Source organism: Chiloscyllium plagiosum, chromosome 1 (assembly GCF_004010195.1).
Source record: "Chiloscyllium plagiosum isolate BGI_BamShark_2017 chromosome 1, ASM401019v2, whole genome shotgun sequence".
NCBI lineage: Eukaryota > Metazoa > Chordata > Chondrichthyes > Orectolobiformes > Hemiscylliidae > Chiloscyllium > Chiloscyllium plagiosum.
Window position 1 is genome coordinate 145,054,464 of NC_057710.1, and position 15,322 is coordinate 145,069,785.

A 15,322-nucleotide genomic window follows, 5' to 3' on the forward strand; every position below is an offset into this window, starting at 1 on the left:
GACTGGAAATTTTACTGTTTGTCTCTTTATAGATTTGCTCGACCCACTGAGCATTTCCAGCAGCATTTATTGATTATTTCAGATTTTTCTGTGGTTTTCTTTTGTATATGGTATTTAGCATTTTATTGGGAATTATCCTACAGGTCACCAGATTTATTTGTAACTATTCTTCTCCAAGGAGCCATGTTTTTTCTAGAATCAGCGTTAGTTGCTGTGGTTTAGTATAACACTCGGGACTGTGTTGTGGTTTCACAGTGTCCAACCTGCTTTAGATTGGATGGGCAACTTATCCCTGTTCACAGTTAACTGCAAGTACTGGTACATGAGAGACTCACATGCCCAATTAACAAAAAATAACATCTTTGTACCCATTTCTCATGAACCACCAGTATGGGACAATGATCCTGCTTGGCTGCTGACTTGTCATGAACAGAACTAATAATCATATGCAAAGCACAATTGGGTTTGGATCTATAGGTTCCTGAATTATTCTAAATGCTGAGTTCAATAAGTAAAACAATGAAAGGATGGTTCTATGCTCCAGAACTCTATGCCAGCCAGGACTCTATGAAAGACAGATGTGAGTTAAGTGCAGACTAACCATACAGATGGGTAGTCAGGGGGCACATGCAGTTTACGCAGGGATAGATGCGTTTTTCAAGAGTGACAGTCCAAAAAAACTGTTTGGCCTGCCAAGCGCCATGGTTCAGCACATTTTCATCGCAGCTAGTCATGACATCCAGGATGTCAGGATGGCAGCCGGTGGCAAGTGGTGTTCCGCAAGGCTCAGTGTTGAGACCATAACTTTTCATTTTATATATTAACAATCTAGATGAAGGAACTGAGAGTATTCTGGCCAAGTTTGCAGCTGATACAAAGATAGGTAGAGGGACAGGTAACACTGAGGAGGCATAGAGGCTGCAAAAGGATTTGGACACATTAGAATAGTGGGCAAAGAAGGGGCAGATGGAAGGCAACGTGGGAAAGTCTAACATTCCTCATGATTTGGAGATGCCGGTGTTGGACTGGGGTGACCAAAGTTAAAAATCACACAACACCAGGTTATACTCCAACAGGGTTTAATTGGAAGCACTAGCTTTCGGAGCGCCACTCCTTTGTCAGGAAGAACAGAGGCATGGACTATTTTCTAAATGGGAAGAAAATTCGGAAGTCTGAAGTGCAAAGAGATTTAGGAGTTCCCGTCTAGGATCCTCTCAAGGTTATCTTGCAAGTTGAGTCAGTAGTTAGGAAGTCAAATGGATGGCATTTATTTTGAGAGGACTTAAATATAAAAGCAGGGATCCAGCTTTAAGACTCAATAAGGTTCTGGTCAGACCACATTTGGAGTATTGTGTGCAGTTTTGGACCCCATATCTCAGGAAGGATTTACTGGCCCTGGAGCATGTTCAGAGGAGGTTCACGAGAATGATCCCAGGAATAAAAAGCTTAACATATGAGGAACGTTTGAGGACTCTGGGTCTATACTCGATGGAGTTTAGAAGGATGGGGTGGGGGGGGGTGTGGAATCTAACTGAATCTTACAGAAAACTGAATGGCCTGGACAGAATGGATATTGTGCAGATGTTTCCATTAGTAGGAGAGACTAGGACCCGGAGGAATTGCCTAAGAGTAAAAGGAAGACATTTTAGAACAGAGATAAGGAGAAACATCTTCAGCCAGAGAGTGGTGAATCTAGGTAAAGGGCAGTGGGAAATCAGAGGATTGGGAAGCTTACAAAGAGCAACAGGGGGCAACAAAGAAAGACATAAGGAAGGAGAAGATTAAATATGAGGGTAAGCTAGCCAGTAATATAAAGGAGGACTGTATGAGTTTCGTTCGATATATTAAGGGCAAACAACAGGTAAAACTAGACTTTGGGCTATTGGAAAATGATGCTGGAGAGATTATAGTAGGGAACAAGGAAATGGCTGAGGAATGATTTCTTTGCATCAGTCTTCACGGTGGAAGACATGAGTAATTTCCTAAAATCTCAAGAGAGTAAGGGGGCAGAGCTGAGTATGGTGGCCATCACCAAGGAGATGGTGCTAGAAAAACTGAATGGCCTGGAGGTGGATAAATCACCTGGACCAGAGGGACTACACCTCAGAGGTCTAAAGGAGATAGCTGAAGAGATAGTGGAGATGTTACTGGCAATTGTTCAGGCAATGCTAGAGTCAGGGAGGGTCCCAGAGGACTGGGAAATCACTAATCTGAGATTCCTATTTAAATAGGGAGTAAGGCAAAAGATGGAAAATTACAGACCAATTAGCCTAATCCTGGTCGTGGGTAAGATCCTGGAATCCATTATGAAGAATGAGATTTCTGAATACTTGGAAGTGCCTGGTAAACTAGGGCAATGTCAGCATGGTTTCATCAAGGGAAGGTCATGCCTGACAAATCTGCTAAAATTTTTAGAGGAAGTAAAGAGCAGGTTAGACCAAGGGGAGCCAATGGATGTTGTCTACCTGGACTTCATGAAAGCCTTTGTCAGGGTGCAGTACAGGAGACTACTGAGTAAGATAAGGGCTCATGGTGTCAGAGGCAACGTGTTAGTATGGATAGAGGCCTGGCTGTCTGGCAGAAAGCACAGGGTAGGGGAAAAAGGGTCTTTCTCAGGATAGCAGCCGGTGACAAGTGGTGTTCCGCAAAGCTCAGTGTTGGGACCATAACTTTTCATTTTATATATTAACAATCTAGATGAAGGAACTGAGGGCATTCTGGCCAAGTTTGCAGCTGATACAAAAATAGGTAGAGGGACAGGTAGCACTGAGGAGGCAGGGAGGCTGCAAAAGGATTTGGACACATTAGGATAGTGGGCAAAGAAGGGGCAGATGGAAGGCAACGTGGGAAAGTGTGAGGTCATGCACTTTGTCAGGAAGAACAGAGACATGGACTATTTTCTAAATGGGAAGAAAATTTGGAAGTCTGAAGTGCAAAGAGATTTAGGAGTTCCCGTCCAGGAATCTCTCAAGGTTAACTTGCAAGTTGAGTCAGTAGTTAGGAAGTCAAATGGATGGCATTTATTTTGAGAGGACTTGAATATAAAAGCAGGAGTGCAGCTTTAAGACTCAATAAGGCTCTGGTCAAACCACATTTGGAGTGTTGTGTGCAGTTTTGGACGCCATATCTCAGGAAGGATTTACTGGCCCTGGAGCATGTTCAGAGAAGGTTCACGAGAATGGTCCCAGGAATGAAAAGCTTAACATATGAGGAACGTTTGAGGACTCTGGGTCTATACTCGATGGAGTTTGGAAGGATGGGGTGGGGGGAATCTAACTGAATCTTACAGAAAACTGAATGGCCTGGACAGAATGGATATTGTGCAGATGTTTCCATTGGTAGGAGAGACTAGGACCCGGAGGAATTGCCTAAGAGTAAAAGGAAGACATTTTAGAACAGAGATAAGGATAAACATCTTCAGCCAGACAGTGGTGAATCTATGGAATTCATTGCCACAGAAGGCTGTGGAGGCCAGGTCATTGAGTGTATTTAAGACTGAGATAGATAGGTTCTTGAATATCAAAGGGATCAAGGGTTATGGGGAGAAAGGAGGAGAATGGGGTTGAGAAACTTATCAGCCATGATTGAATGGTGGAGCAGACTCGATGGGCTGAATGGCCTAATTTCTGTTCCTATCTCTTATGCTCTTGTGGTCTTATGCCTTCACAAAAGATTACAACCATAACTAGGACCCAATGCATCTCAATCCAGAAACATTTGAACTGTTGCCATATTGTACTGGACAGCAAAGGAGATTATATTCCATCATTGTCCAAATTTTCCAACAGTGGCAATCTTGAGGAGAGGAAGCAGGAGAAGGTGAACTAAGATCAAATTCTAGGGTTGGGGACACATGTTGTGTGCACGTGTCTTGAGTTTATGATAAGCGTAGGGTCAAGGGTTACATTATGTTTTTCACAGTCTAACATTCCTCATGATTTGAAGATGCCGGTGTTGGACTGGGGTGTACAAAGTTTAAAATCACACAACACCAGGTTATAGTCCAACAGGTTTAATTGGAAGCACACTAGCTTTCGGAGCGCCATCCTTTACCACCTGATGAAGGAGCGTCGCTCCGAAAGCTAGTGCTTCCAACTAAACCTGTTGGACTATGACCTGGTATTGTATGATTTTTAACATTCCTCGGTAACTATTTACCTCAGTTTATCAGACCCCTCTGAATCCTCTAGATTAAATGGAGACCTACAGATGGTTCTGAAAGGGGAACTGAACAGCAGAATCTTCAGCTTTGCAGGAAATTCCTTTGCAAGGTCTCCTTGAACAATCCCACTGGAATAGTAACTGGCGGGTCATTGAAAAATCCAAGGCCATATTGTGTAACACCAACAAAATCTCAGCATTATCTGTACCAACATGACAGAAGCTATGAAAGTAGATCCTTTCAATAATTCCCATTTGCAATTTTATTAACGAACCTTCAGAATGGTTTAGGTAGTGCCCAGGGCAGCCAGCTTTGGCTGCTAGCTGAGTTTTGTGGAGTATAATATTGATCTGTAGTGACCAAAATAAATGACAGGTGGCAGTTACATGTTAATGTGATTAGCCCCTACAAACATTAAATAGTGTATCATCACTTACAGACACTGAAAGGCAACAGGGTCAAAGGGGGAAGCAATAGTCTCTTGCTATTGCTAATAAGAGTTAACATGGAACAAGACCAATCAATGGTTTGTCAGGATTTAACCCAAAGAACTTCCATAATTTCCGAATTATTGATTAAGAATTGGGAGGGGGTAAGTTGTTTGAAATGCAGGAAGGACTGAATTTGCAGCAGTGACCGACAAATAAATCTTTGACTGGAATTCTAGTTCGCAATGAGTGATCGTTAACAGTAAAAGGAGAATAGCTCAAAACAGACATAGAAAGATCCACAGCACAATTAAAAATGCATATGGTGCAAAGACCTAACTGAGCTCCCGAATATTTTTTTGAAGTGTCATCCTTAAAATCAAATCTTTTGTTACTGGAAAATAGTGTTATTTTCCCAGTGTGTATGTCAAACTATGGAGGGATCGTTTCAATGGTGGAGATTGTAGCATTTTACTGCTGAGATTCACCATTACTTTGTGATTCAGACTGAATTCTCGAGGAATAGTAAATTTATAACAGATCTAAGTTGAGAATTGAGAATACTGTCTGCCATATGCCTTTAAATTCACACTTGTGAATTCTTACAATATTGATTAAGGATTTTATTCTCTTTGACACTCCACCTACCTGAGCCAATTCATTGCTGTCAACATACCCATCTTCGTTTGAATCAAAATATTTAAACATGTTATCTACCAACATCTTTTTGAGAGACATTTTGTCTTCATTCTCTTTGTTATTTCGTTGTCGGATGTATTTTTGATTCTGGAGATCTAGAAGCATGTTTTTCAGTTTGCTGTATTCAATCAATTTGCATTTGTCCCCTGGAATAAAAATAAACACTGGAGTTCAGGAAATGTTCACTTCCAAAGAATGCCACAAAGTCAAAATAAAAATGCAGCTAGAGGTTATGCTTTCTTTAATGACATAAAAATGGTTCATACGTTTCGCATTAACTATTACTGTATCCCCCTAAAATAATGAATTTGACAGAAAAGCAGATAAAACAAAACATGGTGGGAATACTCAGCTGGTCAGGAGGAATGTGTGGGCAGAAACAGAGTTAATGTTTCCGATTAAGATTATTTTTCATCAGGTTAGATGGGCTTCAGAATCGTTTCACAGGTCGGCGCAACATTGAGGGCCGAAGGGCCTGTACTGAGCTGTAAGGTTCTATGCTCTTAAAAGTGAATTTAATGCAAGTATGCTAATCAATTGGTTCAGTGGTTAGCACAGCTGTCTCACAGTGCCAGGGACCTGTAGGGAGTGCTGGATGACCAGAGAAATTGAGGTTTTGGTCGAAAGAAAGAAAAGAGCATAAAGGCACTTTAGAGGGAAATCAGGAGGGCAAAAAGGGGACATGAAATAGCTTTGGCAAATAGGGTAATGTGAATCCAAAAGTGGTTCTACAAATATATTCAGGACAAAAGGGTAACTGGGGACAGAATAGGGCCCCTCAAATATCAGCAAGGCAGCCTACATGTGCAACTGCAGGAGTTGGGGGAGATACTAAATGAGTATTTTGCATTAGTGTTTAGTATGGAGAAGGATATGGAAGATAGAGAACTTGGGGAAATAAATAGTGGCATCTTGAAAAATCTCCATATTACACAGGAGGTGGTGCTGGACATCCTAAAATGCATAAAGGTGGATAAATACTGGGGACCTGATCAGGTGTACCCTAGAACTCTGTGGGAAGTGAGGGAAGTAATTGCTGGGTCTATTGCTGAGATATTTGTATTGTCGATAGTCACAGGTGAGGTACCTGAAGAATGGAGCTTGGCAAACGTGGTGCCACTGTTTAAGAAAAGTGGTAAAGAAAAGCCAGGGAACTATAGACCTGTGAGCCTAACATCAGTGGTGGGCAAGCTATTGCAGGGAACCCTGAGGGACAGGATGTACATGTATTTGGAAAGGCAAGGACTGATTAGGGATAGTCAACATGGCTTTGTGGGAAATCATGTCTCCTTAACTTGATTGAGTTTTTAAAGAAGTAACAAAGAGGACTGATGAGAGCAAAGCAGTTGATGCGGCCCATGTGGACTTCAGTAAGGCATTCAGCAAGATTCCCCATGGGAGACTAATTAGCAAGGCTAGATCACACGGAATACAGGGAGAACTAACCATTTGGATACAGAACGGGCTCAAAGGTAGAAGACAGAGGATGGCGGTGGAGGGTTGGTTTTCAGACTGGAGGCCTGTGACCAGTGTAGCGCCACAAGGATCGGTGCTGGGTCCACTGCTTTTTGTCATTTACATAAATGATTTGAATATGAATATAGGAGGTATAGTTAGTACATTTGCAGATCACACCAAAATTGGAGGTATAGTGGACAGCGAAGAAAGTTACCTCAGAATACAATAAGATCTTGATCAGATGGGCCAATGGGCTGAAAACTTTAATTTAAATAAATGTGAGGTGCTCTAGTTTGGAAAGGCAAATTAATGGAGGACTTATGCACTTAATGGTAAGATTTTGGGAGTGTTGCTGAATAAAGGGACTTTGGACTACAGGTTCATAGTTCCTTGAAAGTGGAGTCGCAGGTAGGTAGGATAATGAAAAAGGCATTTGGTATGGTTGTCTTTATTGGTCAGTGCATTGAGTACAGGAGTTGGGAGGTCATGTTGTAACTGTACAGGACATTGGTTTGGCCACTTTTGGAGTATTGCATGCAATTCTGGCCTCCCTTCTACAGAAAGGATGTTGTAAAATTTTAAAGAGTTCAGAAAAGATTTACAAGGATGTTGCTAAGGTTGGATAGTTTGAGCTTCAGGGAAAGAGTGAATAGTCTGGGGCTATTGTTACTGGAGCATCTGGGTTTAAGGGCTTTATAGAGCTTTATAAAATCATGGGGCATGGCTAGGATAAATAGGCAAGGTCTTTTTCCTGGGGTGGAGGAGTTCAAAACTAGACCACATAGGATTCAGATAAGAGGGAAAAGAGTTAACGGTCAACATTTTCATGCAGAGGGTGGGATATGAATGGAATGAGCTGCCAGATGAAATGGTAGAGGCTGGTACAATTACAACACTTAAAAGGCATCTGGATGGATATATGAATAGGAAGCGTTTGGAGGGATATTTCAAGGGATGATGCTGGCAAATGGGACTAGATTTATGTAGGAAATCTGGTCAGCAAGGACGAGTTGGACTGAAGGGTCTGTTACCCTGCTGTATATCTCTATAACTCCATGAGTCTATGCTGCCGTTCAGAGAGGTGGTGGTTAAGTGAAGTTGGTTGCCTTTACTGCTCATAAAACAACTAATGCTGTGATTTCTGGTGATGTTGATAAATAGGAGGGGTTTGAGAGACTAGACGTAAGGGTGCAAGTGCAGAGAGAAGCTATTTCAAGTGAATCTCTGGCTACACTTAGGAAGGTATGAATGGTACGAGTTGAGAGCACTCCCATGCAGCTAGATGACAATGGAGAAATGTTGACAGAGGAATGTTTGCTTTACTGTGTCAGAAGCAAAAATGAAAATATGAGATGAAGAATGAGGGAATACAAAGTTGACTCCTTCCATTGTGATGGTGGATGTTTTTGTGACATTCATAAGACTTACTTTGTTGTTGTGGCAAAAGCAAAAACCGGATTGGAAGTATTCAAACATGACTGCTCAGAAAGACAGAAACAGATTTGGGAAGCGGCAATACATTCCAGAGCTATAGAAAGGGAAGGAAGATTTCAAAGCGGTTTGTAAGAATAGGCAAGGGGTTGGCTTTTTGAGGAGAGGATGATAACAACAGGTTTAAAGCACAGGGACAGAGCGGACTACAAAAGCCTTGGTATCAGGAGCAGTCTTTGGTCAAACAGCACCTTAAACAGATATAAAGGGGGTTTCTGCAACAGCATTAGTTCATTATAACATATGAACTAATTTGAAACAGGTTTATGAGGCAAATGTCAGGAAATTGTACATCATAGAGATCAAGAGCACAGAAAAAGCACTTTGGCCATCATGTTTAGGCCACTCCGAAATAAACACTCTAATCCCATTTTCTAGCATTTGGCCAATAGCATTGAATGCATCTGAAATAATGTCCGAGTTACCACATCTATCATCCTTAAAGGCAGTGAGTTCCAAATTCCCACTGCACGCTGGGTTAAAAAAAAACTGTCCCTCACATCTTCATAAAACCTTCTGCCCAGAAATCCATACACCCTGGTCGTGGATGTTTCCATCGAGGAGAAAGGTTTATTCCTGTCTACTCTATTGATGCTCCTCATAATCACGTCCCCTCTTAATCTCCTCTGCTCTAAGAAAAACAGCCCCAGTTTGTCCAACCCCTCTTCATATCTGAAACTCTCTAGCCCAGACAACATCGTGGTTAGTCTCCTCTGCACCCTCTCCAGTGCTAATATATTTCTCCTATAATGTGGGTTCCAGAACTGCACACTGTGGAGGCCTAACCAATATTTCAAACTGTTCCAGCACAATTTCTCTGCTCTTAAACTCTATTCCTCGACCAATAAATTCAAGTACATCATATATTTTCTTCACCACGTTATCTCCTTGTCTTGATACCTTCAGGGATCAGTGTACATGAACACCAAGCTCCCACTGATTCTTGCTGTTTCCCAGGGTTCTACATTCAATCTCTTTCCTTGTTAGCCGACCAAACTGCGCCACCTCATATTTATGTGGCTTAAATTTTATTTGCTACTGATTACCCCAGCTGACCAACCCATCGATTTCCTTTTGGGGTCCGAGGCTATCCTCCTCACTATTTAGCCCCCACCATATTTTTTTATCATCTGCGAACTTACTTATCAATTCCCCTTATATTCCAGTCTAAATCATTTGTTATCTCAAACAGCAAGGGCTCCAATACTGACACCTGTGGGACCCCACTGGACACAGATGTCCAGTCAGGAAAACACCCCCTCACCTATCACCCTTCACTTCCTGCCACTCAGTGAATTCTGGCTCCAATTAGCAAAACCTCCTTGGCTCCCATGGGCTATTTATCTTTGCTATCAGTTTCACATGTGGGATGTGAACAGCTCACTGAAGTCCAAATATATCTGAAGCACTGCCCTCACCTATACACTTCGTCATCTTTTTGAGAAATTCAATCAAGTCTGTCAGATATGACCTCACCTGAACAAAACCAGGCTGACTGTTCTTGATTAAACTCTACCTCTCCAAATGCAGATTAATTCTATCCTTCAGAATTGCTTTCAATAGTTACTCCAACACTGAGGTCAGACCAAGAGGCCTGTAGTTTCCTTGTTTATCCCTTTCTCCCTTTTGAATAACAAATTTGGTTGACCTCCAGTCTTCTGGCATCCCTCCCATTGCCAGAGACAAATTAAATATATTTGCAAGCACCCCTGCTGTCTCTTCTTTTGCCTCATGAATGAATGAATGAATGAATTTAGTTTATTGTCACGTGTACCGAGGCACATCATTGAATAGCAAAAACACAGGTACAGGCGAATTGAAGAGTTTGTGAGCCCATTCAGTGTTCTAACAACACTAGGGTAGAAACTGTTTTGAAACCGACTGGTGCGTGTGTTCAGGCTTCTGTACCTTCTCCCCGATGGTAGAGGTTGTAGAAAAACATTGCCAGGGTGGGATGGATTTTTGGGAATGCTGGCGGCCTTTCCTTGACAGTGGGCCTGGTAGATGGATTCTATAGAAGGGAGGTTGGCCTTTGTGATTGTCCGGGCTGAGTTCACCACCCTCTGTAAACGTCTCTGATCTTGAATGGTACAGTTGCCATACCAGGTAGTGATACATCCAGACAGAATGCTCTCGATGGCACACCTATAAAAGTTGGTAAGGGTATTCGTCGTCATGCCAAATTTCCTCAGCTGCCCGAGGAAGCAAAGATGTTATTAGGCCTTTGTAACCAGTGCATCCACATGAAGAGTCCAAGAAAGCTTGTTGTGGATGACCACTCCCAGGAGCTTGACACTCTCCACTCGTTCCACCTCTGTGCTGTTAATGTGTAGGGGAGCACGAGTAATATCCTGCCGAAAGTCAATAATGAGTTCCTTGGTTTTGCCGGCATTGAGAGCTAGGTTGTTCTCAGTGCACCATTTTTCCAGGTCTTCCACCTCCCATCTGTAGTCTGTTTCGTCGCCATCTGAGATTCAACCAACTATGGTGGTGTCTTCTGTGAACTTGTAAATAGCATTAGTCTGGTATTTGGCGACACAGTCATGGGTATACAGTGAGTACAGCAGGGGGTTGAGTATGCACCCTTGGGGGGCTCAGTGTTGAGTGTGAGTGAGGATGAAATATTGTTCCTAATCTTCACTGATTGTGGCCTGTGGGTCAGGAAACTGAGCATCCAGTTGCAGAGGGTTGGACTTAGTCCGAGATCACTAAGTTTAGTAATGAGTCTCGAGGGGACAATAATGTTGAAGGCTGAACTGAAGTCAATGAGTAGGGTTCTTACGTAGCTGTTCTTGGTGTCAAGAGCCTGGGATACATTATATCTGGCTATCCACTTTTAAGCCTGCCAGACCACTCACAACCTTCTCTCAGTCTATGCCAATTCCTTTAATTGTATAACAGATTTTCAATGTGTTCTACACCCATATCGTCCCTTTCACTAGTGGTTTATTCCCCCGGGCATCTGCTGTTTTGAGTCCTAATGCTGTATATTCCTTTATATCCAGGATTCACAGGATTTGATGGTCCAACCTTTTCCTTTATCAGAATATGTTAGCCCCGTATTTCAGAGAAACATAGAAAATAGGAACAGCCCATTTACTCCTTCAAGTCTGCATCACCATTCAATATGATCATGGCTGATCATGAAATTTCACTATCCCATTCCCATCCTCTTCCCATACCTCTTGATCTTTCCCATACCTCTTGATCTCTTTCGCTGTAAGGGCCTTGCCCAGTTTTCTCTTTTTGAATGTATCTAATGAACTGGCCCCAATAGCTTCGTGTAGGAGACAATTCCACAAGTTCACAACTCTCTGAGTGAAGAAATTCTTCCTCATCTCAGTCCTGAATGGCTTACCCCTTATTTGTAATTATGTGGAGGAGCCGGTGTTGGACTGGGGTGGACAAAGCTAAAAATCCCACAAAACCTGGTTTTAACCAACAGGGTTTATTTGGAAGCACTAGCTTTCGGAGCACTGTTCCTTCATCAGGTGGTTGTGGAGCAGGACCATAAGACACAGAATTTCTAGCAAAAGATTACAGTGGCATGCAACTGAAATGATATATTGAACTGACCTAGATCTGCTGGAGAAACCAGAATGGATTGAAGTTGGGGCAGTGTTAGGAGCAGATGATGTTTGGAGAAAGGAAGGTAAGGTGATAGCTACCACATTCTGTCAACAGACCCTATGCAATGTTTACCATGTATCAGCAAACGTAGGGAAGAGTGAAATGATACAACTGATATCCAATTGCTGGTGGTGGAAAGGAAAGCTAAATTTTTGTCATCGATGTACTGCATGTGCACAGAGAGAATCAGGACAAGGAATTAAAATTAAAATGAGTCACCAGCCCTGTCCATGGGGACCATGGGAACACATACAAATGAACTTTACAGGATCATTCCCACAGTTCACTAGATGGATTGAAGCCTTCCCCACAAGGGATTCTACAACAACCACAGTAGAAAAATACTTGCCACAGAAATATTACCTGCATGAGGAGTTCCCCTACAATTAGACTCAGACCGAGAAATTCATTTTTCAGGCATGCCTGAAGCCTGCAAACTCTTGAGATTAAGACAGAACTATCATATCCCCTACCACCCACAAAGTTCAGGTTTGGCAGAGAGAATGACTAAAATTCTGAAAAATGCCATGACTAAGGCAATGGTAGAGGGAGTTAAAATGGATCCCACCCCCATCAGCCATTTTAATGGCCCAGAGAGTAACTCCCTCAAGGGCTACTGGACAAACACCCTTTGAGCTCATCACAGGACGGGCAATGACACTCCCCCAGGACCTAATCACTGAGGGAGCAGAATTCACTAACAGCAAGGGACAAATCTGGGATTATATGAATTCCCTTGGTAGGCATTTACACATACTTTATGGACAAGCACAAGATCACCAGCTTGTCAAAGACGAGGAGTCGAAGGGTTGCCCAGGACAAACAGGAAGGTGAGCCCCAGGATCCTGGTGAAAAGAATCTCGAGCAAGGGAGCCCCATCACCTTAATGGGATGGACCTCATGAGGTAATGTTAACAGGTAATAGGAGCCTGTTTGTTAAAGAAAATGGAAACGTTCTACAAAATTAAAGTGTATAAAAACTAACAGCCGCCAGCAAGCATGTTCTTTTTCTCTCTCTTCTCAGACCACAAAGACTCCGAACAACATCATCTCAGAACTTCACCAACAACGAACATAACACCGAGGACCTTGAAAAAAACAATTTGTGATGTGGTTGTGCAGAAGTAACTATAATTAAGAATAACCCTGATAGCATAAGCATGAAAATGCTACTGCTCTCTGGGCCTCTCTCGGCTTTGATCCCACTGAGAAGAGATAGGCAAGTGGTAAAATGGGAACTTAATTTAACACGTTTATATATATGTCCTATGCTTATGTCAAACATATTAATGTCTCCAGTTGCTTGGTTTGTTCACACATCCCAATACATTCAAAGGGCAGAATCCCTCCGAGATCAATTCCTTTCTTCACATCTGAAGAGGCAGAATGGATCACTCGCCAGAATGCTGGGGTTCACATGGCTGACAAACATTGTGTTGGGACTAGGTTGTACTGGATGGACATTACTGGTATCCAAGATAAGTGAGAATCAGTTTTCTGCTTTTGAAGGCTGTTACCAACCACAATTTAACACCTCCCATATACCATCATTTGTTACCGTTAACCATTACATCAACACTAAAAAGACCAATTTCTTCAATTTGCCTTATTAAATCCAAGCCAGGGGGTTGGGCTGCAGGTCAGAGTAGTTGCATTCAATATTTTAAGTACAAGATGTGTCTTTCTTAGACTGGAGATGAGTTGAAAGTGGTATTCCACAGGGACCAATGTTTGGACCTTTTCTTTTTCTGATTCAAATGATTTGAAGATGGGTGTTGAGGGCAAAATCTCTAAATTTGCAGATGGCATGAAGCTAGGTGGAGTAGTGAATTATAAGGATGATGCTGAGTAACTTCAGAGACACATTGACAAGTTGGCCAGTTGGACAGACACCTCGCAGATGAATTTCGATGCAGACAAATTTCAAGAGAGGCAACATGGAGAAACAATACAGGTTTAATGGTACAACATTGAGCTGAGTACGGGAGTTGAGGGATTTCGGGTTCGTGTGCATAAGTCTCTGGATGTGGCCAGGCAAATTGAAACAGTTGTTAAGAAGGCTTACACCATCCTTGGATTTATAAATAGACCCACAGAGTATAAAAGCAAGGAAGTGACATCGACAAATCATTGAACAGAGCACATTTGGAGCATTGTGTTCAGTTCTGGACACATTATTTAAGGAATGATGTTAAAGCCCGGGAGAGATTTCAAAGGAGATTTATTAGAATTATACCAGGAATGAAGAATCTTTGATACATGGAATGATTAGAGAGATTGGGGTAGTCTCCTTGGAGCAGAGAAGGTTAACAAGTGATTTTATTGAGGTGTTCAAAGTTATGAACAGTTTTATCAGGGTAAAGAATGATGTTCTGCTTTCACTAGTTGGTATGTCAGTAACTAGGGATCACAATTTCAAGATTGTCAGCAAGAGAGCTCGGAGTGAGAATAGGAGAAACTTCTTCATTCTTTACTCTTTACTGACTGAGGATCTGGAATGCACTGCCTGGGAGTGTGATGGAGACTAATTCCATTTGGGGTTTCAGATGAGAGCTGTATATATATTTGCAAATGATGAATTTAGAAGGCCACTATGATAGGGCTGGAGAATGGGCCAGTTTGGTAGCTGCTTTGGAGGCCAGTAGAGATGTGGACCAAATGGCCTCCTTCAGTGGTATAAAATTCTCTGGCTCTGTAATTCATGTATTGGAGTAACTAGAGATACTCTACCCATATCCCAACTGTCCAATTCATCAGCCTCATTTGACTCTTCTTAACTCGTTTCTTCCTGGACGTTTGACGAACAAGATCTGCATATACAAACATTTTCCAGCTTCTGAATCAATTATATTTCTTCCAGCTTGTATCTAAAATTATTTAGCAAGAGGACACTGCACAATTTATACTGTGCACACTCCTGTTCCATTCAAGACAAGACAGTATATTGAAACTCTGGAGTATCTTCTCCCGTTTATTCTCAATAAACTGTGTGTGTTGTCAGGGGACAATTCCTTCCGGGAATCCAAAAGCAGGAACAAAACTATGCAAATTTTAAAAAGTTTTGCATGTTGTTTATTCATCGGGAACATCGGGAACGCTCTCGGTCAGATCCACCAACGTCAAGCCGGTGTTCTTCTCCGACCACTGCCTCCTGCTGGCCGACTGTCACCTACAGCACGAGCAGTGGGCTGGTAAGGGAACGTGGAAGCTGAACACCAAGCTGTTGACCCCGGGAAACATTGAGGAGCTCAAGAGGGACTACGCAGGTTGGAGAACCGTGAAGCCCCTCTTTGAGTCCCCAGTGGACTGGTGGGAAACAGTAAAAGGGAACATCAAGAGGTTCTTCATCCTCAAAAGGTGTTCAGGAGGCGAGAGAGAGACGGGGAAAACTGTCCCAGCTCCAGGAAAGTATGCAGAACCAGCTCCTGCTGCAGACGATGGGGGTGGATATCAC

General features: G+C 42.4%; 1 protein-coding gene across 3 annotated transcripts in view; it reads right to left on the reverse strand.

Moving 5' to 3' along the window:
- The window catches only part of fstl5 (follistatin-like 5), a 534,185-nt gene that overhangs the window by 249,769 nt on the left and 269,094 nt on the right, over nucleotides 1-15,322 (reverse strand). For all 3 annotated transcript variants that reach the window (XM_043698761.1, XM_043698740.1, XM_043698750.1), the window contains exon 5: nucleotides 5,239-5,435. In XM_043698761.1, the coding sequence (XP_043554696.1) occupies nucleotides 5,239-5,435 (197 nt within the window). The remainder of the gene's footprint in view (nucleotides 1-5,238; nucleotides 5,436-15,322) is intronic.